This window comes from Mauremys reevesii, linkage group 5 (genome assembly GCF_016161935.1).
Source record: "Mauremys reevesii isolate NIE-2019 linkage group 5, ASM1616193v1, whole genome shotgun sequence".
NCBI lineage: Eukaryota > Metazoa > Chordata > Testudines > Geoemydidae > Mauremys > Mauremys reevesii.
Genome location: NC_052627.1, coordinates 88233906 through 88260560, shown reverse-complemented (window position 1 = coordinate 88260560; position 26655 = coordinate 88233906). Strand labels below are relative to the sequence as shown.

Genomic DNA, 26655 nt, shown 5'->3' with positions numbered 1-26655 from the left:
GTGTGAGTGTACACTTTCCTTTCCACTCCGTAAAGGAAGCACATTTGATACATTGGAACTAACCCTATGGCAGTTCACTAACTTCAGTGAAAGCTGTGCATCTGCATCTGAGGCACTTAATGATTATGACAAAGTTAAAATGTGATACAAGTGAAATCCGACGAAGTGGGTATTCACCCACCAAAGCTCATGCTCCAAAACGTCTGTTAGTCTATAAGGTGACACAGGACTCTTTGCTGCTTTTACAGATCCAGACTAACACGGCTACCCCTCTGATAAATGAAACCCAGTTACTTAATTTTTCTTCAGTAACAACCAGGCACTACCAGAGATTATAAAAATCATCAAAACATCTTAAGTATGATTTTTTTCCTTATATTTATGACAAACTTGATAAAGCAGCTGATGATTTTCTTCTTAACCATATTTATTATTTATATTAAGGTAGCACTACTTATATTAAGGCTCTGATTGGGATCTAAGTCCCACTATGCTGGACACTGTACAAACCACAAAGAGTCCTGTGGCATCTTATAGGGTATGTCTACACTACGGGATTATTCCAATTTTACAGAAACCGGTTTTGTAAAACAGATTGTATAAAGTCGAGTGCACGCGGCCACACTAAGCACATTAATTTGGTGGTGTGCGTCCATGTACCGAGGCTAGCGTCGATTTCCGGAGCGTTGCACTGTGGGTAGCTATCCCATAGCTATCCCATAGTTCCCGCAGTCTCCCCCGCCCATTGGAATTCTGGGTTGAGATCCCAATGCAAAAACAGTGTTGCGGGTGATTCTGGATAAATGTCGTCACTCAATCCTTCCTCCGTGAAAGCAACGGCAGACAATCATTTCATGCCCTTTTTCCCTGGATTGCCCTGGCAGAGGCCATAGCATGGCAACCATGGAGCCCGTTTAGCCTTTTGTCACTGGGGTAAATTGACGGCATATACCCTGAAACACCCAGGAAAATGTTTTTGACCATTCAGGCATTGAGAGCTCAGCCAAGAATGCAAATGCTTTTTGGAGACTGCGGGGACTGTGGGATAGCTGGAGTCCTCAGTACCCCCTCCCTCCCTCCATGAGTGTCCATTTGATTCTTTGGCTTTCCGTTATGCTTGTCACGCAGCACTGTGCTGAATCCCTGCTGTGGACTCTGTCTATCATAGCCTGGAGATTTTTTCAAATGCTTTGGCATTTCGTCTTCTGGAACGGAGGTCTCCCCATACAGCGATCAGATCCAGTATCTCCCGTACGGTCCATGCTGGAGCTCTTTTTGGATTTGAGTCTGCATCGCTACCCGTGCTGATCAGAGCTCCACGCTGGGCAAACAGGAAATGAAATTCAAAAGTTCGCGGGGCTTTTCCTGTCTACCTGGCCAGTGCATCTGAGTTCAGATTGCTTTCCAGAGCGGTCACAATGGTGCACTGTGGGATACCGCCCGGAGGCCAATACCGTCGAATTGCGGCCACACTAACCCTAATCTGACATGGCAATACCGATTTCTGCGCTACTCCCCTCGTCGGGGAGGAGTACAGAAATCGGTTTTAAGAGCCCTTTATATCGATATAAAGGGCTTCGTTGTGTGGACGGGTGCAGGGTTAATTTGGTTTAACGCTGCTAAATTCGGTTTAAACGCGTAGTGTAGACCAGGCCATAGACTAACAGATGTATTGGAGCATGAACTTTCGTGGGTGAATACCCACTTTGTCAGATGCATGTAATGGAAATTTCCGGAGGCTGCTTCAGTATTTTGGAAATCAATCAAGGATTAATTACTAGAATTGCTCAGATAACTGCTGAGCTGGGTGTGGGCAGGCGTACGTTCATTAACATCTCAAGCTGAGATTCTCATGTTGCAATGCTTCCGTGCTTTTTCTGGTCCCAGAGTTCAGTGCGGTTCTCTGTTCTTTATTCTGTATGCTAATCCCTGGCCCATCTTTCATGCAGCTGAGGCTAGGAGAGTTGTCTCTGCTCTCCATTCTGAATGCAAATGGAGATGTCTTAATCCTTGTCAGGAGCGGTCTAGGTGTGTCTCCCAATTCCCTTCAGTGCTCTCTGCAAGCCTTTTCTCTGATCGATTTCGGTTCAAGCAGAGTCTGGTATGGGGTGGGGAAGTGTCTTTCATGAGTCAGACAGACTAGATACTGAGCCCTGGTTCCCCAAGAACACAGAGCTGACTGGTATCACTATCCTCAGCAACATATAATAATAATAACAACTAATAGGGAAATGTTATAGAATTATTTTAAATCTTAGAAAGGTAAATATCACCTGAATTATATTTTAATGAAGCACAGATGATAGGACAAGAAAGTCAAACAGATGTAATTTAGAATTCTGAGCTAAGACTCTGATAGTTCAAGTTTAAGTGGGCATCACAGCAGGAATTAGCCCTGTAGGGAGGCGCCCTGGCTCCCCGCCGCGTCTGAGGATGAACCAGACCAGGCGCCGGAGTGGGCGGAGCCACCGCCGCTTGTCCCCGCGCCCCGGAAGTCAAGGGGCAGGACAGGAAGTAGAAAAGCCCGGCCCCAGCGCTCAGTTAGGGGAAGGCTGCTGGAGAGGACAGATGCCGGTGCTCGAGCTCCCGCCGGGCCCAGCCTTCCCCGTGCCCGGTATCCAGAGGAGCGCTGGCCTGACCTTCCCTGGGCCTGGTACCCAGAGGAGCTGCCTGAGCGTCCCCGTGCCCGGTATCTGGAGGAGCTGCCAGAACTCCCCTATGCCCAGTATCCGGAGGAGCTGCCAGAACTCCCCTACGCCCGGTATCCGGAGGAGTCGCCTGAGCTCCCCTACGCCCGGTATCCTGAAGAGCTCATGGTCTGGGACCCACTGGATGATGCCGGCGAGAGACAGGTACCTAGGGAGGGGGAAATTGGAAGTGGCCCGGGGGTAGCCGACCCCAGTCTGGCTCCAGGGGACCCCGAGCCAATGTCAGTGTGTTGCGGCTAGGATCCCCACTGACTGCAGCGAATCTTTGCCGCTGCTAGGGCCCCGGGCTGGAACGCAGTGGAGTGGGAGGGCCTGCGTTCCCCCTGCCACCCTTCCAAGGGTGGCAGACTCCCCCTGGCCTGACCAGGGCTTAGATACTGTGTTTGCTCAGCCCTGCTGAAAGGCCTGAGCCTGAGCCGCTACCGGCCCGCCCTGCCCAAGGGCCTGGGTTTAAATACTGTGTGTGCTCAGCCTTGCTGAAAGGCCTGAGCTGGGACTGCTTGTTGCCTGCCCTGCTCCAGGGCCGGGCTTATAGACATTGTGTTTACTCGGGCCCTGCTAAAGGGCCGGGACTCTGCCTTGTTCAGAGACTATTAGTTTGCTCAGCCCTTGCGGAGGGGTCTGAGCCCGAGATGGATTGCTGCCTGTAGGGAGGCGCCCTGGCTCCCTGCCGTGCCTGAGAAGGACGAGCCCCTTACAAGCCCTAACAGAGCCAATCAAATATCTCCCTGTATATTGTGCTTAATTTTTATATATTTTAACTATGAAATTCCCACACTGGTGTATGACTCTTTCAACTTGAATTCCCAGGTAAACTGGATTGAGCTTCAAAGCTTTGTCAGCAAAAAGTTGGCTCTGATGATTATTATAACACGTTGTGCTGATATGCCCATTAAGGTTCTGGTATATAAATTAGCAGAGAATGTTTTAACCGCTGTCTATACTAGGAAATGTTACCAAAATATTGCCACTGGCACAACAAATGGTTCAGTTGCACATGTTCTAGTGTCAGCCCTAGTGTAGGCAAGGATCCAGTGGCTTCTGGCATTTTTACTACCACATCAATTAAACCTGAAGCAGGTAACATTAGTGCAGATGAACTAGTGGCAACACGTTTTTTTTTTTTTTTTGTAAATTTCTCCAGTGTGGACATGGCCTAAAATGGTCTTCAGAAATGTTATGACACTATTATAAATGTGACTCTGGAAACCACTGAAGCATGACTTAGGCCCTAGTTCAGCAAAGTATTTAAGCCAATTTATAAAGCACAAGCCTTGTCTACACCAAAAAAAGTATTATATTATACTGGTATAGCTAAATGGTACAGCCCACCTAGCATGCACGTCATTATACTGCTCTAAAACTGCTTACAACTGTATAGCTTAATCCTGTATGGGAAGAGGAATAAGCTATACCATTTTTATAGTGGTATAACTAAGGGCTGTAGTGGCATAATTATATTAGTGAACAATCACACCACTAACCAAAGTGGTATTATGGGGAAAAAAAACTGTACGCAGATCAGGCCTTAAGTCCCCTAGCTGACCTTGGGGAAGCTGGTTCCCTTTTCTTCTGCAGCTCCTAATCAGCGGGTTCCTGATTTTATGAAGGTTTGGGTGGCTTTGGAGACATTAATAAAATCAGAGTTCCACTATATTACAAAACATTTTTAAAATATTTGAATGTTTCCCTGTGAATTCATTAACTAAACCATTAACTTCTGCATATGTGCCATGGCTAAGTTTGAAAATTCATTCAATATACCTTCAGTGGGATTGCTAAATTATCCTTTAAAACTTAATACACAATAATAAAATCATTGCTTCCACCTGAGCTGGATCCCCACTGGTATAAAAACAGGGAGGCTAGCAAGGCATTTTCCTCTGGACCCCAATTCTCTCTCTTAGTCACTATCATCTTGACATTGTTGATTTTCAGGGCATGCTACAAAGACCACCTTTTAACCCTTACTGCAATAGGCGATGGAAAGGGCTCCCACACTCTGTAGGAATCTGGGAGGAGACTAATTATTTTTATTATGTTTATGGTGTTCCTGGGTTTTCTGATTTGATTTTGGGGTAACTGATGGGTCTGTCTATTTATATGTATTTTTTTAAATGATTGCCAAGGGACCCAGAGTGTTGGACTGGCACTTTTTTATTGAACAGAAATAAAAATCTAAATAACTAAATACTGTTAAATATCAGCTCTGTGTTCTTGGGGAACCAGGGCTCAGTACCCAGCCTGTCTGACTCACAAAAGATCTACCCCTCTGCTTGAACCAAACCCAATCAGAAGAAAAAATACTTACAAAAAGTAATGAAAAGGCAGTGAAAGAGACACCTAAACCCCTCCGGACAAGGGTGACAGGATTAAGGAAACTCCCCTATCCTCAGTTGCATCAAAGATGGGACAGGGAGGCATCTCCATTAGCATACAGAATGGAGAACAGAGATTCCAAGGCAAGAACCGCAGGGAACTCTGGAACAAGAAAAGCAGGGAAGCACTGCATGATGGGGAATCTCTGCTCCAGATGTTAATGAACCCACACCTGCACACACCCAGCTCAGTAGTTATCAGACCAATTCTAGTAATAAATCCTTTATTAGTATCCAAAATACTGAAGCTGCCTAATTGCATTGTGAGCTCCCTGCAAGAAACACCCATAGCCAGGAATAATCAGTTCCTATTGTCTTGCCTGGACAAAACAACTTTGGTGTACTCCCTTGAGCCATCAGTTTACCCATAAACAAATCTAGTGTTCTCCCTTGAACCATTGTTCTTCCTCTACAAAAACCCCTTCCCATACTTAGGTAAGTGTTCTGATGCCTGGATCCAAACTCTGCATCAGTTCCATTGGGACTTCATCTTCTCCTGACTGATCATGCTGGGGGCTCTGCCTGTCTCCAGGACTCCGGACACTCAGCTACCCCCACTACCTGGGAACCCTGATTGATTCAAGCTTCACGGAGTGGTGAGAAACGCGCCTCCCTCCCCCGATATAGTCTTCTGACCCTGACTTGTGTGATCAGTTATAGTTTTCTAAACCTGACTTTTGTAATTAAATTTAAGTTACATTTAATATTATAACTGTTTTGTTTGTCTGGCTCCCCTTGTATGGTTATTACCTGGCAATAAATAACTTGCATGGTTAAGCTGGTTGCTTTCTCTCTCTCTCGGCAGCAACGCTTCTTGTACCTAAACTAAAGATCCCTGCAGCACCCAAAAATCCTGTGGGGTTTGCTCATCAAGTGGGTTACTACCAGAACAATTGCAAAGTGAAAGTGGGGATAGGGACGTGCTGAACGTGGGGCATATGAGGGTGGCTGCTTGGAAGTGCTCCTCGACCCAGCCTGCTCAGGTGTACTCTATTCCGGTGCAGTGCCCATGGCATATGAGGGTGACAGCTTGGGTGTGCTGCTTGACCCAGCCTACTGGGTCCAGGGATATATAAGGGGTCAGCTTGGGAGTGCTGATTAACCTGGTCTTCTCAGACTGTGTCTGTGTGTCTGTCTGTACCCAGCCCTGGGGAACCTAGGTCCTGTAGGATAGCTCCATTGGGAGGGAATCTGCAGAAGGGAGTAGAGCTCCATATGAGAACACAGGTGACACAAGCAGTACATTGATAGAATTACAGATCCTGAAAAATAACCCTAATAAATGAGCATACCCCAAAGTAACGGGCAAATCTGGGAACAATACACAAAAAGAACAATGCAGTTGACTATTCATAAAGTGCAGATAAATACACAACATAAAACAAACTGTAAATAGAGGGGAAAATTTCTTCTGTAATCTTTTTATTATAATAGTCATAGGTGTTGCTTGTAACAGCAATAGGTAAAATAAATCAGGTGAGTATGACACTTAAATTGTAAGTGTTCCTTTAACACTGAAGTGAAACTTTTTTTTTTTATTACAGTCCTCACAAAAAGAGTGTTAACTCGAGGATTCCTGTGTGAGAGATGTATTGGTGTTTCCATTTATTTGCTCCCCTTTTTTATTCCATACATTTTAAAGCAAGAATTGAGCTCTCTGCACAGTTTGTTCACAAATGCATAGGCAATGGCTTTGCTGTACAGAACCGACACAGGCCGCGCCTTGCTTGCCATCCTACAGGATGCTTCATTATATTAGCTATCAGAGGGGTAGCCAGGTTAGTCTGGATCTGTAAAAAGCGACAGAGTCCTGTGGCACTTTATAGACTAACAGACGTATTGGAGCATGAGCTTTCGTGGGTGAATACCCACTTGGTCGGATGCACGTAGTGGAAATTTCCAGAGGCAGGTATAAATATGCAGGCAAGAATCAGTCTAGAGATAACGAGGTCAGTTCAATCAGGGAGGATGAGGCCCTCTTCTAGCAGTTGAGGTGTGAACACCAAGGGAGGAGAAACTGCTTTTGTAGTCAGCGTCGCCCGGGGGGGGGGGGGGGGAAGTGGAACAATTTGCCCCAGGTCCCTCAGGGGCCCCCATGAGAATAGGGTCAATCCATCCTCATCATCATATCTTCTCATTATACTCCACACCCAAACAGAGCCACGTTATGAACTTCACACCCTCATATCTCAATGTCTGTACTTCGACCCATAAACCTGTTACCCCCCAATCGGGGATATTACAGATTATGTATTCCTTATGCCACTTGATTTTAAACCAAATTTTGCACCCTCGATAATCCATATGTTAGTCCCTGATAACCAGAAACTTCTATGCTTAAACTCTGTACCGTTCACTTTGTAAAACATCATCTTAATAAAAGTTTTAAATCTATTCTTCTATAGTACTGCAACTTTTTTTATGGTCGGGCCCCCCAAAATTGCTTTGCCCCAGGCCCCCCGAATCCTCTGGGCAGCACTGTTCGTAGTTGGCAAGCCATGCACAGTCTTTGTTTAATCCTGAGCGGATGGTGTCAAATTTGCAAATGAACTGAAGCTCAGCAGTTTCTCTTTAGCTTGTTTCCTTTTCAGCGTTTCTGTTTTTAAATGCCTTGGTACAAGGGAGCCTGGGAAAGAGCAGAGGCGAGGGGGCGGGGGCAGCGGCAGCCTGGCAGTCCGGTGCTGGCGGGGGACGGCAGACAGACAGGATACCGGTATCAAGGCTGAGGGCACCCAGGGTCACATGTGCACAGCTGACGGGGGGCGGCAGGGGGTTTCTGGGCTCCCCTCGCGCCTCCCAGTGGAGCGGGGAGACTGCCCGGGCCGCCCCCTGAGCTCGGAGGTGGCTGGCCCCGCCTCCGTTTCCCCACAGCTACAGCTCGGCTCCGCGGCGGGGCGGTGCTCAGTCCCGCCTGGCCCCGGTTCCGTGCCGTGTCCGTGTGCAGGGAGCCCCCCCCGGGCCATGGCGTCCGCGCTCGGCGCCCTCTGGCTGCTGCTGGCCGCCGCCTTCCTCGCCGCGCTGCTGCTGGAGCTGCTGCAGGCCCCGTGTGCGGGAGCCGGCCTCTTCCAGGACCTGACCCGCTACGGGAAGACCAAGAGCGGCCGCGGGCAGCGCCCAGCCTGGCTGCGGCTTCTGGATGTGCCCAAGAGGTGAAGGGAGGAGCGCCGGGTCTCTAGCGCGTCCCTGGCGCGGGGACACCCGCCTTCCCGAGCCCGCCCTAGCAGGGGCCTTGGGCGGCGTGGCTCTGCTGGGCAGGCTGGTACCGGCCCTTCCCCATGCCCCCGAGCCCCACGCTAGCCATGCAGCCTTCAGCCCTGTGGGTGAGGTGTGCTTGTGCAACAGACCCCGTCTTCAGCCGTGTAAAGGGCTGCAGGAGTGGTGCCAGTCCGGTCTGGCTTTGAAAAGTCGTGCGATTGGCTTGAAAAGTTTATGCGGTTTTTTTTATGTGTGTTTTGATTAATATTGGGTTATGTTTCTTTGTGGTCATCTAGTGGTTTCTGGGCTTTGATATCCACTCCTAATGTTTTCCAGCTTTTCTCTGTAATCATGGGAGTTGGAAATGTAGATTTGTTTTGTTTTTTTACAATGAAGACTGAGGTTATCATGTAATCCCATGACTCCAGAAGCTGGAGCTTTAAGAACCCACCAGATATTGTGAGAGTGTGTCAGATTTACATAGCTGTACATAGATTATGTTTTTTATGTATATTTGGGGCAAAGTTTCAATAGAACCCCCCTTATTTTATTTATTTATTTTAGCAAATTTGACTACTAAATTGTTTATAGTTAAATGATTTTTCTTAGATAGGGGTTTTTTTGGTTTGGATTATTTACAGACTTTTTTTGGAAAAGGGCCCATTTTTCTTTAGAATAGCTGCAAAGAAACCAAGAATTTTTAAAATACTTTTATAATGTTTAACTGCTTAACTCTGCAAAAGCTAAAAATAACTTTTTACTTTTTTTTAAATTACTTGCTTATTTTTTTAAAATGACATTTTAATTAACTTAGATTTTATTAAGTATCGTTTTAGGTGTTTAAATTCCCCATGTTTGCACTTTTTTTTTTTTTACTTTTGCTGTTATGCCCTTAGGGCTTTTAACCAGTTTTCCAATTTCTTTGTCTGCTGCCTGTCTGCTTTGCTGGGCCCGATCCTGCTTTTTTGTTGAACCACCCCTTTTTATGGGCACAGGCTTTGTTTCACTACCAATTTAGCAAGGAGAGTGGGCTCCTTAACTAGCCCCCACCCCTCCTGGTCCCTTTCCTTTTTGGAATTTCCCCAACGGGCGCGCTTTGTAGTTGGGGGTGCCATACATATGACCACCTTCCTCTTCACCCGCTGGACCTCTCCTTGGCCTTAATGAGGGTCGCTATAGGGGTGCAACAAGGTTCCGCCCAAAACTGAGGATCCTCACAAGGGGAGAGATCAAAGCCCTCACAAGGGTCACCCGAATCATCCCCCGTGAGGCTTGCCACCTGGACTGAACACACAGCCAATTGACGTTTTAACTGTTAAGCACACTGCTGTTGCGGCATCTGATGAACACGAATAGGTAAATTTTTGACAAGTTCTTGAAGAACCGGGTGCGTTTTGCTTTTTCTGCCTGAAAGTCCTGTCTTAAAGCCTGTAACTTGTCCTGGGCGTAGGCTTGGGTTGCTGCCTGGTTAGTAATTTGTGCTTTTAGTTGCTCAATTTCCACCAGCAATCAGGCACACATCTTGTTCCTTCTCCCCAACTCCTCTTTTTGTCCCAATAACATTTGATACCACATGGCTGCTGCAGTTCAAATTAATTCCACGGCTGCCTCTAGGTTCTTACCCTTCTGCTTTTTATACTTGGCATATAGGTTTAACAAATTCTGCAAAGTTTGCACCCTTCTCTGACTCTCCGCCACAGAACCCCAGGGATTGTATCCCACCTTGGTGAGAGCCTTTTCCAGCTGGGAGAGGTTTTCAAGCCCCCACCCCCACCCCTCTTGAAAGAGGCAGCAGTGTTCTGTTCCTCTTTGCTGCCTCCCCTGTGGCTTGGGCATCAGGTTCACCTGCCTCCCGTGACGCCAGCTGACCGGGCAGCCAGACTACCATGTCCACGCTCCCTAATGCCCGTACGTCTGGCCCTGAACCCATCGCTGATGCCATTTCCCACGACTGTGGGACTCCCTAGTCCACAGCTGTACCTTTCTGTTTCCTGAACATCTTACAAACCCTTAATACAACTTTTAAGACTTTATTTTAATATTTTGAGATTTTATGTAGCCCACACCAGCACTGGAGCTTCCAATGTTATCCCACTGGGCCAGAGGGAGAGACGCTAAGCCTCCCTCTGTATTACTCAGCCTACTGCCACCGAGGGTTCATACACCAAATACAAAGCCCCTCCCGGGGCAGAGCGAGAAACTCTAAGTTCTTCTTTTATGCTCAGTCATGCCACTGCTGAGGGTGTGTGCACCAAGGATATCTGTCGTGTTGAGCAAGAGTCTCTAAGCTCACCTCCTGTTGCCCGGCCCTCCTACGACCGGGGGTTGACCCACCTGCACCCTTCCCCTGTCAACCAGGGAGGAGAGAGGAATGCTAAACCCCTCTCCGGTTTTCAGCCATGCTACGACTGAGGGTGGGGCACACCTGTAATTATAAAATCCTCAACATGAAATACCAACAGTGCTGGGCAGAGCAAACGTGAAATACCAAGGGCAGGACAGTTGGCACACTTTGCAGGCCTCCGCAATTCTCCACCAAAAATGTGACATTTATATTACTAATCTGCCTGAGGCATCAGGTGATTAGGCTGAAGCCACATGACTGTTTGGGGAGGAGATGATGAAACACACCAAGTGTCTACATTTTAAAGCTTTATTAATAAAATAACAGCGGAGAGTGATGGGTGTTTCCCACGTCACTTATAGAAAAGAAGAAAGCATTCGTGCCCCAAGCCCTAACCCACTTTTATGCTTACACATGCTTTACCTGAGGCTGGCCAAGCCTGGGTGTAACATAAGAAGGGAGTTCTGTCCTGGGCCCAGGTTGTTCGGGGTTTGCTGTGATTTTTTGCCTTTGGCTCTTGGGAGGGTTTTTAAGTGTTGGGGGTTTTGGAGGGTGTTTTTGTTTTAAGGTCCTCTGTTCCTGGTGCTTTTTGTACCAGTTTAAACTGGCTTGCTGTGGCCTCCTCGGCGTTTCCAAAACACACTGGCTTTAGAGACTTTGTTTTCCTCCCCCACCTGTTGGCCTTTGCCGTTTTATTTGCTTTTACTCTTTTTACTGCAACTTTTGTAGCCTGGCTTTACTTAGTTTTCCTCTTTTCATGGCTGGGCAGCTGCAAACTTTTTTTTTTGAGCCCATGACCTTGGACCCGGGCCAGCATTTTATCTTCAGACGGAGCTAGCTGAGGTGTTGAGTTAACCCGTTCTCTGCTCTCTTCCTCCTTTGGCCTCTCACAACCTGCAAAGGAATTTTTGACACTACATTTAGACACCTTTGACCCTCCCCCAAAATGCCTTGCAATGCTTGCAAGTGTGTTAGCAACGTACAATGCTAATTTGCCTCCCCATGGGACCCTCTCAGGGAGCGAGTCCTTGGGCCTGTGACAAGACTCTCCTCAAAACCTGGAGAGCTGGCATCACTGATTTTTAAGGTCTTGGAATGAAAGATGCTAAGATGGCTACTGTAGAGGAGGCTGAATTGTTTGTTCAGTGCAAAAGCATGTAATGATCATCAGCAGTGCAAGCTGCCCTACCAGTGTGTCTTGCCCTGTATCAGGAGAGGTGTATAGACCAGGGGTGGCCAGCCTGAGAAGGAGCCAGAATCATAGAATATTAGGGTTGGAAGGGACCTCAGGAGGTCATCTAGTCCAACCCACTGCTCAAAGCAGGACCAATTCCCAGATTTTTACCCCAGTTCCCCAAATGGCCCCCTCAAGGATTGAACTCACAACCCTGGGTTTAGCAGGCCAATGCTCAAATCACTGAGCTATCCCTCCCCAGTGTATATTGCCAAAGAGCCATAGTAATATGTGTTGTGGAAAACTGACCAAACGGTTGATTTTTGGATCAGACAGCCTGAGGCTCCTTTATTTTATACAAGCATATATGCAAGGAGAATCAGCATGGCCCCATGCAAGGTGGCAAGCTGCTCTGCCCTCCTTAAATTTTAGCTAGTTTATAAAGATTAAAACCACAAACAAATTTCACATACTCCCTCAAAATTGCTTATTGTAGAGCTAGTCAGGTGATACAAGTAGCACATTCTACAAGTGCACAAGTTTTGCAAATCACTCAGCTCAGACAAATATAATACATTGCTTCAAATAAGACATAACATAAGAATGTCTATACTGGGTCAGATCAAAGGTCCATTTAGCTCAGTATCCTGTCTTCCAATAGTGGCCAATGGCAGGAGCTTCAGAGGGAATGAACAGAACAGGTAATCATCAAGTGATAAATCCCTGTCGCTCATTCCCAGACTCTGGCAAACAGAGGCTAGGGACACCATTGCTGCCCATCCTGGCTAACAGCCATCGATGGACCTATCCTCCATGAATTTATCTAGTTCTTTTTTCAACCCTGTTATAGTCTTGGCCTTCACAACATCCTCTGGCAAGGAGTTCCACAGGTTGACTGTGCGTTGTGTGAAGAAATACTTCCTTTTGTTTGTTTTAAACCTGCTGCCAATTAATTACATTTGGTGACCCCTAGTTCTTGTGTTATGAGAAGAAGTAAATAACACTTCCTTGTTTACTTTCTCTGCACCAGTCATGATTTTATAGACCTCTATCATAACCCCCCTTAGTCTTCTCTTTTTCAAGCTGAAAAGTCCCATTCTTATTAATCTCTCCTTAAGACTCCCTGCAATTCTCCAGAATGACCTGAATGAGTTTGAAGATGTGTATCTAGGCTATCTGGCTGTCTGTCTAGACCCGCAGTGGCCTTCACCACCATGATTTCTAAATGCATCATACTTATTTATGGGTTTTATCCTCAGAAATCCTCTGGGAAATATCACATTTTTCTGGATGGGGAACTGAGGCAGAGAGATCACGTGACTTGCCAATGTTCACAAAAGGAATCTGTGTCTGAATTGGGAATTGAACCTGGATCTCTTGAGTGCGCTATCAACTAGAGAATCCTTCCCAAAAGTTAGAGAAGAGGGCTCCTGGCTTCTAGTCCCAGCCCTGCAACAGGGCATAGCTACTACTACTGCACAGTATTGTGAGGCTAAATTAATCCTTTATGCACGCTACTCCCCCATAATGGTAATGAAACTCAGTGAATTTGCGCTAATAGAATTTTCCATTGTGGAAGTGTGATTTACGTCACAGGAAAGTAGCCATCGATTTGGCTCCAAAACTGTCAGACCGTCGGGTACGTGGACCTTGACACTGCTCCAGACCTTTAAGGGAAGTTCCACATCACAAAAGGTGCAAACGTATGCTAACAGGGTTGTCATTAACTTGCCCAATTAAGTCCTGTGGAATTGTGGGAGGATGTGACTCAGTGGAAAGCATCCTTTGTCTCCTTTTTCTTTTCCCTTCTCCTTCTCCTCTTCCTCCTCCTCTCCATGGAGTTCATTGAATTTCAATGAAGAGGCTTCTTTTGCAGGGTTGTGTGAAAGGCGGTACGATGTCATAAGTGGTGAATGCCACGTCTTTGTACCCCTGCCTATGAGTAGGCATTCTCTAGTCTTATCTTCTCTGCATGTGGAGGCAGGAGGGATGATTTGATCCTGAATGTCCCAGAGCATTTTGGAGGCAAGGTTTCCTATAGTATACTGTAATAGCACTAGGACATCTTAAGTTAATTGGCTTTGCAGGGCTTGCTATCTGCAGCAGAGCCAGCACACTGTAATTGAGAATTCAGTCCCCTTGGCCTCTGCGACAGTGGCTAAGCAACTCTTTTAAGTAGCCTTAGTAGTAATTGCACTCCACTCTTTACATTAAAAAGATAAATCTTTTGAACCAGTACACCTGGCTAATATTTATTTTTTAAATATTAGCATTTGATAGACATGTCTGGGCTAAAATGTGTACGTAGAGATTTCACTCAGTTTAATAAAATGACTAGAAAGGACACACGTGTTGTAATGATGCTCACTCTGTAATACGGTAACACCTTGTTAAATATAACCTTCTGATGACTATATTCCCACATAAATGAAAGCTAACTTGTAATGATTGTTTTGTTTCTGATATTTATAGATGTGTTTAAAAACTTCCTAAACAAATAAATAGTTTAAAATACACATACACCTGCACACACGTACATATGTGTTTGAGCTGTTATTTATGGGAATATAGTCATAACACTGAACCAACCAACCAGCTATTAAAATAACTAGTGAAAAACCCTTGGGAGGGGTTTAGAGAGGAGAGGGAAGAGTGTGTTCATTATCTACCTCTTCAGCCTTTGTTCCATCCCTTTCCCCACATAAACTTTCCACTGCTGGAGGCCTCTCCAAGAGTCTAAGCTGCCCATATCAAACAAGACTTGAATTTGACTTGAATATGGGCTAAGTGGAGACCTGATTTGCATAAAAACTCATAGCAGTTTGAGTTCTGTTTGTCTTTAAGCCCAAAGTGCTACTTTACTATAACAACCCCTGCTGTATGGATATGTTGTTTGCTCAGAGACTGGAGTACGAAGAGTGTTTTCAGATAAATTAAATCTGTACCTGCTTGGTCTGCCTGCTGTAAGCGAGCAAATGGCTGCTCTGTGCACAATGAAGCTCTCCATCTGTGTGAGTGACTTTGTATTGCTGTTTGAGAGAGAATGTTGTAGAATGCTGATCAGAGGCTGATAGCCTGCTCCCAAATGATAGCCTCTGCATTGGGTACAAGCCCAATACTCTTATGGAGCACTCTTGTCTATCCAGAGAAATTAAAGGTCCCAGCTGAGATCTGTCAACACTGTAGAACATACTCTGAAACCTGTTAAAATGGGTAACAGTCGTGTTTATTAATTAATACATTTGTTAGTCTCTAAGGTGCCACAAGTACTCCTGTTCTTTATACCCATTTTAAGTGATTAGGAGAATTTGATCATGTTACCCATAAAGTCAAATTTATTAAGCCCCTGGAAAGTTCTCAGTGTGATGCACATCTTTGTTTGCCATTGTGGAATATCCAACTCCTCTGCATTCTGTCTCCCATATGATTTGAAAAATAAGTCATCAACCTCAAATGCCAGGTCAGTTTGCTATATTCTGAAGCTAAATACAGTCAAAACTTTGTCAGTATAAGATCATCCGAGGAAGTACTGTGGTCAGAAAACTTTGAGCATGCCCATCCTGAATGTTTATTCTGTTGGCAGATATCACCAGATGTCCTGATTGTATTCATAGATTTTTATGAGCAGAAGAAGCCATGAGATCATCTAGAATTACCTCCTGTATATCACAGGCTATTACATTTAATCCAGTTACCCCTTCATTGAGCCAAATAACTTGTGTTTATCTAAAGCATATGCTCCAGAAAGGCATCCAGTCTTGCCTTAAAGATATCAAGAGAGATGAATAATCCATAGGTCTACAAGACAATTTAAAGACTCATGGATTTGTGTGGTGACAAAACAACACACTGTCCAGCTGTGTAATGGTGTCTGGGTGATTTTGTACAAATGCAGAACAGTAGTAATTTTTCCATGCTCTGCATAGTCTGTCCAGAAGAGGTGAAGAAGATGAAAACACTTTTAGAGGCAACAGCATGGAAATGCCCAGATAATAATTCCAGGCAGAATGGCTGGGGTATTAAAACATGATATTTTCAGACTTTTAACAGTGCAAGTTCTAACCAAAGGATTTTATATTTTCAAAATTTCATTTTACATTCATGTATTGCTGTGTGGTTTGTATTTATGTATGTATTTATTTAAAGCCTTGAGTCTTGCACTTGTTTTGTGTGGTCTCCACTCACTCTTCTAGTTTTCCAGTCCAGCCACCTGAAGGGTCTAAAAACATGGAAAAAAATACAGTGAGTGGGAGGTTTAGTATTCTGAGCAGCATATAACTGGGAAAGACAGTGTTGGAATGAGACTATGGTAGACATCTGGTAGTTCCATAAAAGGCCCCATTGTCTTTTGTGGGAGGTTAGGCCAAATGAAAATGACCTGGTCACTGAATTACAACACTGAAGAAAGGAGTGATAAGAAAAAATTGATTGAAAAATCCAGAAAGTTAATACTGCTGCTTCTTTCTTCCACAGGTGGTTTTCTCACTTTTATATTCTTTCTGTGGTCTGGAACGGCTTCCTGCTCCTATTGCTTATTCAAGCTTTGTTCCTATCAAGACCTTTCCCAATATGGCTTCAGGATTTGCTCAGTGCTATTGGTGGAGCTTCGCAGAACCAGGATGTGGGCAAGTACTCCACATGTTGTGGACAGATGCACAGATGTTGTAACGCAGAACTGGTATACTCTCCTGACCTCCCTTTGAGAATGCATCAGCTACTCATCCCTAATTTATTAATTTATACTAGAGCTGTCAATCGCAGTTAACTCATGCAATTAACTAAAAAAAATTAATCACAATTTTAAAAATGTCAGTTTTAATAACACTGTTAATAAGAGAATACCAATTTAAATTTATTAAATATTTTGTATGTTTTTCTACATTTTCAAATATATTGATTTCAGTTACAACACGGAATACAAAGTGTACAGTGCTCACTTTATATTATTTTTATACAAATATTTGCACTGTAAAAATAATAAAGAAAAGAAATAGTATTTTTCAATTTACCTCATACAACTATTGTAGTGCAATCTCTTTATCATGAAAGTACAACTTATAAATGTAGATTATTATTTTTTTTGGTTACATAACTGCACTCACAAACAAAACAATGTAAAACTTTAGAGCCTACAAGTCCACTCAGTTCTTCTTGTTCAGCCAGTTGCTAAGACAAACAAGTTGTTTTACGTTTACATTTGCTATGTTGCCCGCTTCTTATTTACAATGTCACCTGAACGTGAGAACAGGCATTCGCATCGCACTTTTGTAGCCAGAGTTGCAAGCTATATATAGTATATACCAGATGTGCTAAACATTCATATGCCCCTTCATGCTTCGGCCACCATTCAAGAGGACATGCTTCCACACTGATGATGCTTGTTTTTAAGGGGAAAAAAGTGTTAATTAACTTTGAGTGAACTCCTTGGGGGAGACTTGTATGTCTCCTGCTGTTTTACCCGCATTCTGCCGTATATTTCATGTTATAGCAGTCTCAGATGATGACCCAGCACATGTTGTTCATTTTAAGAACACTTTCTCTGCAGATTTGACAAAACGCAAAGAAGGTATCAATGTGAGCTATCTAAAGGATAGCTACAGCACTAGACCCAAGGTTTAAGAATCTGAAGTGCCGTCCAAAATCTGCGAGGGATGAGGTATAGAACATGCTTTCAGATGTCTTAAAAGAGCAGCACTACCATGCAGAAACTACAGTATGCAAACCACCAAAAAAGAAAATCCACCTGTTGGTGGCATCTGACTCAGATAAGGAAAATGAACATACGTCGGTCCGCACTGCTTTGGATCGTTATTGACAGCATGGACGCATGTCCTTGGAATGGTGGCCGAAGCATGAAGGGACATATGAATCTTTAACACATCTGGCATGTATATATCTTGCAGTGCTGGCTACAACAGTGCCATGTGGACACCTGTTCTCACTTTCACTGACGTAAGCCTTACACCTTTTGTGGAGGTGGAGTTATGATGTTAGTGTAGTAGAGCACTTACATTGGTGGGAGCAAGGCTGTAGTGTAGACACAACATAGGTCAACATGAGGCAGCTTAACTATAGTGTAAACCAGCGGTGGGCAAACTACGGCCCACGGGCCACATCTGGCTCGCAGGACCCTCCTGCCTGCTCCTTGAGCTCCTGGCCCAGGAGGCTAGCCCCGGCCCCTCCCCTGCTGGTCTCCCTCCCCCGCAGCCTCAGCTCACTGCGCTGCCAACGCAATGCTCTGTGCTGCGCAGTGGCGTGGCTGGCTTCCGCTGGGCGGCGCGGCTGTCTCCAGCCAGGTGGCACGGCTGCCTATCCTACTGCTCTGGGTGGCACAGCTGTAGCCCTGCCAGCCACAGATGGTCCAGGCACGGTAAGGGGGCAGGGAGCAGGTGGGGTTGGATAGAGGGGAGGGGAGTTCAGAGTGGTGGTGATGGTCAGGGGGTGGGGTTGTGGATAGGGGTTGGGGTGGTCAGAGGGCAGGAAACGGAGGGGTTGAATGGGGGTAGTGGTCCCACAGGGGGGGACAGTCAGGAAGGGGAGGGGGTTGGATGGGGGGGTGGGCAGGGGTGGTCAGAGGACAGGGAGAAGGGGTGGTTGGATAGGGCAGGGGTTCCGGGGGAGGGAGGCAGTCAGGAATGAGAGGAGGGGTTGGATGGAGCGGCGGGGGGCAGTCAGGAGTGGGGGGGCCGGGGGCAGCGGTCCCGGTGGGTTGTCAGGGGGTGAGAAGCAGGGAGGGTCAGATGGGGGCGAGGCTGGGCCACGCCTGGCTGTTTAAGGAGGCACAGCCTCCCCTAACTGGCCCTCCATACAATTTCGGAAACCCGATGCGGCCCTCAGGCCAAAAAGTTTGCCCGCCCTGGCATAGACCAAGCCTAAATCACTAGCCAGATACTCCATCCATCAGAGGCTCAGGGTTAAATGTGCCTCCTTGCCCTACAGGTAGGAGGATCAAAGCACATTACCTAGTAAATAAACAAAAATGCAAACAAAGTCTAACACACTAGCAGTTTCCCACCCTGAGAGATGGTACAAGCAGGCTGCAGATTCTTAAGGCACAAGCTACACTTGCTTTGCAGCTTAGAATTCCCAGGTGTTTCATATGCAGGCTAGAAATCCCTTTAGCCTGGTTCCAGCATTTCCCCCGTTCAGTCTTTGTTCCTTAGGTCTTTCCAGGAGTCTCCTTGTGTGGGGAGTGAAGAACAACCGATGATGTCACTCCCTGCCTTATAAAGCTTTAGCATAGAGCGGGAACCCTTTGTTTCAAAACTTGGGTGCCAGACCGGTTTGTGGAAAAATACTGACATCCCACGATGGAGACCAGAGACATGTGGTCTGGGCACATGCCCTTGCAGTGTTATAGCAGCCATTGTTTACAAGCTGGCCAAAACGCCCACAGGGAGGTTAGCTATTCCACAGTCCATTGTCTTTGCTGATGAGCCATCAGCCCCACCTGGCTTCTTTATTGTTGTATCTGAAAGGCTAGTTGTGGGTGTTTTCCAGAGGAAGCCCATTTGATATACAGATCCCTAGTCAATATTCATAATTTCAGATACAAAAATGATACATGCATACAAATAGGATAGTTGTATTCAGGAAATCATAACTTTTCCAATGACACCTCACATGACTTACCTTGTACAAAATGCATCAGAATTATGCCATAATCAGATGATCATATCACTGTGAAGAATATGGGGTGCAGTGTCACCTTCCCAGCCCTTGCCTTCATCAGAAAGTTAGAATAGATCTGAAAGAAGCAAATTTGATCTCACATTGGATTGGTAAGGAAATACTTTATTTGAAAAATTCTAGATTAGGGTGTAACTATGTAAAGATTTTATAGATTCGGGAAGTCTGTAAACAAAGAATTCCATGATACCCACACATTAATCTTTGCAGTACCACCATAAGAAGTACAGGTCAGGGAACCAAGGCACAGAGAGGGTCGGTGGCCTTGTTCAAGGCTTTGACCATTATTCAACAGTCCTTTTCTAGAAGTAATCCTTCCTTTATTTAGACAGAAGAAAGTAATGGAAAGGATGTTCCAGAATAATCTCTTGGTTTAATTGATTTAAAAGTGGACGGCAAAGCAAAACTATTTTTGCCCTGTACAATTGTTTTAGGATGTATAAAGAGTCTTTCATAATTTAAAAAAATATATTCCTTTGTTTTTTCACACTGTAAGTATCTAGCCTTTCTTTTATTTTACCTTAGCAAGAAAAATGGGCAGGACCTGTGTGGCTCTCCCTTTCCCCAACTCAGAGGGGAGGGGATACTGATTCTCAGCAATAATAATAATAAATAAATTAATTAAAATTAAAAAGGGTGGGGCAGGTCTATCTTAATACATCATCAAAATGCAATAAAAGCAACAACAAAAAGTATTTTGCTTTACAATTCACCGTTAGCACATTCAGTCAACTGAAAAAAAAATACCTCTGCCTGAAAAATGAGTCAGTAAATCTTGTAACAGCTCAGAGGTCCTAGCCAAAACTTGGAAAAAACAAATTCCAGTTTTACTGGATGTTTTTTACATTTTGGATATCTGAGGTTTTTCTGTGCAACTGAAAGAAATTAAAAATCTCTCTTAAAAGTTTGTTTACATCATGCATTTTGACAATTTATGTGTGTAGTCCATTTCACTATAGTCCGTTTTCTCTTTTTGTGTGGTTCTTTCAGACACCAACAGAGGAACGAGAAGCAGTTTTTTTAAAAAAATAGGCAGATTGGGGAATTTGGAGGTAGTTTTTACACCTGCCTTCACTTTTAATTTTTTTTTTTTTTTAATTTAAGTTACCATCCTTCAGGTTGTCAGTGTACCTTTTGCAACACTAATAATAAGACAAACGCTAAATGTGCTCATCATCGCAGTGTGTGGGTGCCATATACACAAATTAAAAAAGATCCTTTCTGTCCAAAAGGACTTACTCTCCATCTTTCAAGACAGTCATCTTAAAAATGCACGCACTGATTTTTTTTTTCCTCTCGTTCCTGCTGTTCAGGTTCCATAGCTGATGTCCCGCTAGATAATTTTAAAATTAATGCAAATTATAGTGGAAACTGTTTTCCAGAGGGAATTCAGAGCTCTGTTTTTGAAGAGAGAGAGTTTGAGATTGTCACTTCTGTTTGACTTGTAGGTGACGAACACCTGTCTGCCCTCCTGGTTCTCATGCTCCTGTGGCTACACAGCTTTCGAAGGCTCATAGAGTGCCTGTGCATCAGTGTCTTCTCCAGTGGTGTCATTCATATCTTACAGTACTGCTTGGGACTTGGGTACTATAGTGTTATTGGCTTAACGGTGCTGTGTCAAGTGCCAGCTAATGTCAGCAATGGTGAGTGCTTCTTTAGTGCTAACCAAAGTTGCAGCTTCTTTTTAATTTGTTTCTAGTATCACAAGATGGTTTGGTGAGGGTGGGAGTAGGGGGATGGGTGAGCGAGAGATTAGTAGTATGCCTAATCTTTTCACTTTCTAAAGTTCTATCTACAGAGTGTACAGGTGTATGTGAGATAAGAGGTATTTGATGAGACCTATAAAAGTACTTACTGCAGTTACTTAAAGTCAGACTTATTAGCCAGCACATGACATCACATGCACACCTATAGTATGTATCCTTGTTCTGCTCTATATGTGGTTTCTCCTTATAGCTCAGTACCATTGTTTGCTGTATGCCACCATGTCCCTTAGACTCCCAGGCCCAACACATCATGTCTTTGTTAATGAGGTGCTTCCACTTTATGAAGGAACCTCCAGCTCAGCAAAGGTCAGGATCTCCCTGGTTACATGGCTATTATAGTCTGAAGTTTCTCTTTGCTATGGACCCTCTTTTAAATATGAGCCTGCCCCATTGCCAGTACCTTTGTCTGTCTACTTAGTTCTTGGCCTCCAGTCACCTATCTAGTATCAGATAGTCTCCTTTCTCTTTGCTGCTTGGGCCAGTTAAGTATCTGCGAATCCTGTAGAGCTCTTTGAATGATGTGACCTGTTTCTGCCAACATGTTGCACCAGGTCCTACAGTTGAGCTGTTGTTTGCTCTGCTGCATAGGGACATGATGAACCAAAATGCCCAAACGGCCTGGTGTGCTTTTCACATGACTAATTTTTCTTATGTGGTCAGCACTAGATACAGAATTTAAGTCATTTCACACTATCTTAGAGGTAGCGTTTGTCCTCCATGCTGATTTTACAGCACTTTTAGAATGATTTTGGTGCAAACAAAGCCTTTTCTAGGTGGCACTGTCTGAGTGCATTTTCTACCTTCCTAATCATGGCATTTCACAGAGATGGTGCATTGGCATAAGCACTGGGGCCCATCCATAGTGCAAATTTCTTTCAAATCAGAGTAATCTGTTCTAACCATTTTTTTTATTGCTAGTATAGTTAAGGCAACACAGTTCTGTAATGATACCTTGACCTCAGCTATGGCACTGTCTTCTAACATGGTGATAAGAATACACTTTTATAAACACTGTCAGTCAAAAACATGTTAGAATATGGAGGCCTGAACCAAATGGTGACCCCTTCTGCTTGCAATATGCACCATCCCTTATTCCTACAGCAGCTGATTTAAAAACAAAACAAAACAAAACTGACTCATTATAATTTGCAGTAGCAGGCACTTAAGAATAAAGGCCTGCAGCAATTCATAACTAGGGTGTGATTAACTGTCTGCATAAGTTGTGTTTAAAAGCCCCCTTCACCATTATTCAAGAAGAGGGGAGTACACTGGGAAAAGCTGCAAGGTTAAATAGATATATTTTGCTGAAATTTTTTTTAAATGGTGTTGGTGAGGGTTCAATGCAGACTTTTTTCTAATCTTGTAGTAATAGGCATACTATTTTCATTTTTAATTCAGGGAAAGACCTCTTTATGCAGATCTGCTGGTACCACATCCTAGGAATTATGATGTACATTTGGGCCTCTGTTCACCAACATAGATGCCATGTGATTCTAGCTAATCTTAGAAAAAGTAAATCAGGTGAGATGTTTCACTTCTTGGAGCTGTTTGTAATAATTTTTTCCATTAAAAAGTGTGTCTCACAATGAATTTCTGTAGAGCCCAATCCCTTAGAACACTGGTATTTTCCAAAAACTCAGTGAAATGAATGCTGATGTGAATATGTATCTATGCAGATCATTTTCGAAGGGATTAAATTAGTCTATCTGGAAGAGAAATGAGCTGGTGATATATAGTATGCAAGGTTTAAAACAAAGTTCACACTTCTATCATCCTGAATAGAAATATGTCTAAAATGTGTTAGGAACATTTATCAGGTAATTGTGATTATTAGTTAAGTGTTTATCATCTCTCTGTTATAAATGGGGAGACTGATACGCAGAGGCTACAGAATAAATTACTTTCCTGAGCCATGATTAGAAATTCTCACTTGATGCTTAGACCTCACTTCTTAAAGTAACCATCACATTAGACATTGTATTGGGAATGAGTTACGGTCATCAATTTCAAACCTGAGTGCTAAAATTAGGCTCCTTAATCCATATGTAGGCACGTAATAAAATTGAAGTGACTCTTTTTCAGAGGTGCTTAGCACCCACAAATCCCACTGAAGTCAGTGGGAACTGCAGGTGCTCAGCATTACTCCATAATTATACATAAATATGGATTAAGAGTTAGAGCATGGATTTAAAATAAGCTTTATCAACTAACTTTTTTTTCTTTCTTTAAATTACAGGAAAGGTAGTAAGCTTGAACCACAGCATTCCTTTTGGAGACTGGTTTGAGAGAGTATCTTGCCCACATTATTTTGCTGAACTCCTAATATATATAGCCATGGCCATCATATTTGGATTTCAAAACTTAACCTGGTGGCTTGCAGTAATGTTTGTGTTGTTTAACCAGGCATTGGCTGCAGTTCTGTGCCATGAGTTCTATGTGAACAAATTCAGCTGCTACCCAACACATCGAAAAGCATTTATACCATTTCTTTTTTAGAACCTTTATTTTTGTTAAATATGTCTTTAATGCAACCTGTGAAATGCTGTTTAAAAGGTAATGGAAGACTGAGGTTCTCAGGAGTATGTGTAATGCAACTGTTACAGAAGCTGTGGTGAAACAATACTTACTGTCTGATTCCAGCTCAAAGCTACACAGGACTTTAATGAAAAAAAAAAAGTTTCATTTTGATTTAATGATAAAGTATCTGTGACAGATACTGCTCTGCTTCCCCCCCCCCCCCATCGTCTTGCCTGTGTTTTCCATCTCTGCAGCCCTGGTTCAGTGTACTTTTTCTTTTTTCATGGCTGTGTGTGGCTGAGTGAGAGATAAACACAGCTGCAGATTTCTTGTCTAGGGCCATGACTTTGGACTGGGGCCAGTGTAGCGTCTTATTGTCAGGCTGAGCTAGCTACAGTGTTGAGTTAACCTGTTCTCTGCTCTCTTCCTCTGTCCCCTTTGGCCTCTTGCAATCTGCAAAGGAATCTTCCATTTCACACTCACACCTTTGACTCTTCCCAAAATGTCCTGCGATTTTTGCAACAGCGTTAGCAATATACAGTGATGACCTGCCTCCCGCCGGGGGACCATTGGGGTGTGACATATCTACAGTATATACAATCTGAACTGTACATGGTATTAAAGACCACAGTTAAAATGCAAGAATTGCTGATGTTTAACATTTGTATATTTGACATTCATGTGTAATATTTAAACCACTTTCATTGCTGTTATGTAGCAAGCCAAAGTGTGTGCCTGTATTTTATATGTAACACACACATGTATGTAGGGAAGGGAAGGTGCTCAAAGTGAGGAGAAACCACTGTATTTCATCTCTTAACTAATATTTTAAAAGAAAACTATACTCATCCCCCACATACCGTGACCATAAAAGAAGCAAACTGTTAAAGAATATGGTGCATTGCCTCTAAATATTTTCCTATGGATAATTTTGAAAGTAGTTGGTGGTATTAGAGGAGAGTGAGTATGGGATTAATGGGGAGAGGAAACTAGGATATTTTGAATATAAGGATAAGAGACTCCCACTTATGACTGTTGCATTTTTTGCTAATATATATTTGTTTCAATTCACATCTTTCAGAAATACCAAATACAATAAAAGGTTGAGAAATCTCTTTGATGGGAAGGATGGGTATTCCATTGGCTGACTCATTCTACTGCCTAAAAAGTAGATTTTTCTGCTACAGGGAAGTCAGTGGTCCATAAAGAATGTCACCTTTTGCTATGGACAGTTATGTTTGCAGTCTTAGAAAACTGTATAGAACTCAGATGCCCCCTTCACCACAAGGTGTATTAAGAATTGCGATAGCCCATTCTGTTAAGTTTGTGCAAACTTGTAGAGTGGGAATTACATATATTGGGTGAGATGTAGACTTAAAAAGAAATCCCCTACCTTATTCACTGTTGTTGACATACTGAGATCAGAACTTAAAGTATGATGCTACTCTAAAAGTGGCCATCTAGTGTTTTATATTATTTTTGTCTCAAATATTTCCACTTACATTTGCTTAGTTTTCAGAGAAGAAGCTACCTTTTCCAGCTACCAATCCTCAAACTCATACTGAGTTCTGACAGTCACAGCAGAATCTCTCTATCTCATCCATAAGATTAAGATTCTGTCACAGGTATTTTTAGTAAAAGTCAGGGACAGGTCACAGGCAATAAACAAAAATTAATGGAAGCCCACACCCTGTCCTTAACTTTTACTAAAAATACCCTGGGGAGCTGGGGTGGTAAATAGAGCACTGCTGGGGGCTTGCAGTTGCTCCAGCCTGTATCTTGGACAGTGAGAACAGCCACAACTATATTAGGATGTAAAAGGTGGTTTTTTTTTCTTCTTCAAGTGTTAAATAGGTATAATAAACTTTCATTATACAGGACATTCACCTACTTCTAAATAACAGGAATATATATGTTGCTTTTCCTAAAATCTACCCTGCGTTTACAGTTTCTTAGGGTATGGCTACACTGGCGATTTGCAGCGCTGGAAAGCCTCCACCAGCGCTGCAATTAGTAAGTGGCCACACCTGCAGGGCACTTCCAGCGCTGCAACTCCCTGGCTGCAGCACTGGCCGTACACCTCACTCAGCATGGGGAATAAGGATTCCAGCAGCTGGTGCTGCAGCGCTGGTCATCAAGTGTGGCCACACACCAGCGCTGTGATTGGCCTCCAGGGTATAAGGTGTATCCCAGAATGCTTTTATAAATTACTCTCTTTGTTTTGTTATGCAGCCTCTCTTTGTTTTGTTGTGAACGAGCTCCGTTGCAGTTGCCGCTTATCTAAAAAACAAACAGAGCTCCTGTTTGCTGTGATCATCTGTACCTGGCTGTAAACAATCACATGAGATTGCAGGCAGGGAGGGAATGAAACAGTGGGGAGTCGTGTTGGCTGCAGGCTGTTTGCAATTAAGAGTTAAGACTAAGGGGTTGGAAACATGTTCTGATTTTTCAAGTCAGGAAGCTAAACACACAGTGTTGGCTCCAAAAATCCACTCTCTCTCTCCCCCCCCTGCTCCCTGTCACACTAGACCCCACTCCACCCCCCTCTTTTGAAAAGCACGTTGTGGCCACTTGAATGCTGGGATAGCTGCCCATAATGCATCACTCCCAGCAGCGCTGCTAATGCTGCAAATGTGGCCACACACCAGCGCTGGTAACTGTGAGTGTGGCCACACACCAACGCTGCTCCTACACAGCTGGATGACCAGCGCTGCAAACCGTAAGTGTAACCATACCCTTATTCTCTCTCCACAAGTAAATAGTAAATATAACCCTAAGGTAGAGGGGGTGTCTTGTCTATACCTTGTCCTTGACAACTGAAATCGTGGAAGTAATAATCTCAACATTTTAGCCATAACTTCATTTTTTGGTGGAATAATCTCTG

At 44.0% G+C, this 26655-nt stretch overlaps 1 protein-coding gene across 1 annotated transcript; it reads left to right on the top strand.

Moving 5' to 3' along the window:
- The first annotated feature begins 7807 nt into the window (after positions 1–7807).
- Positions 7808–24886, top strand: SRD5A3 (steroid 5 alpha-reductase 3). Its single transcript, XM_039542128.1, has 5 exons — positions 7808–8235; positions 16273–16424; positions 20937–21131; positions 22653–22775; positions 23491–24886. The coding sequence occupies exons 1-5, from the start codon at positions 7829–7831 to the stop codon at positions 23748–23750; spliced, it is 1137 nt and encodes a 378-aa protein (XP_039398062.1). The 5' UTR covers positions 7808–7828; the 3' UTR covers positions 23751–24886.
- Positions 24887–26655: the final 1769 nt, after the last annotated feature.

Excerpts from the sequence above, each read along its gene's own strand:
- SRD5A3 (XM_039542128.1), top strand. The coding sequence starts at position 7,829 with ATGTGCACAGCTGACGGGGGGCGGCAGGGGGTTTCTGGGCTCCCCTCG. Across the intron at positions 8,236-16,272 it reads CTTCTGGATGTGCCCAAGAG|GTGGTTTTCTCACTTTTATA; the intron begins GTGAAGGGAGGA and ends TTTCTTCCACAG. Across the intron at positions 21,132-22,652 it reads GCCAGCTAATGTCAGCAATG|GGAAAGACCTCTTTATGCAG; the intron begins GTGAGTGCTTCT and ends TTTTTAATTCAG.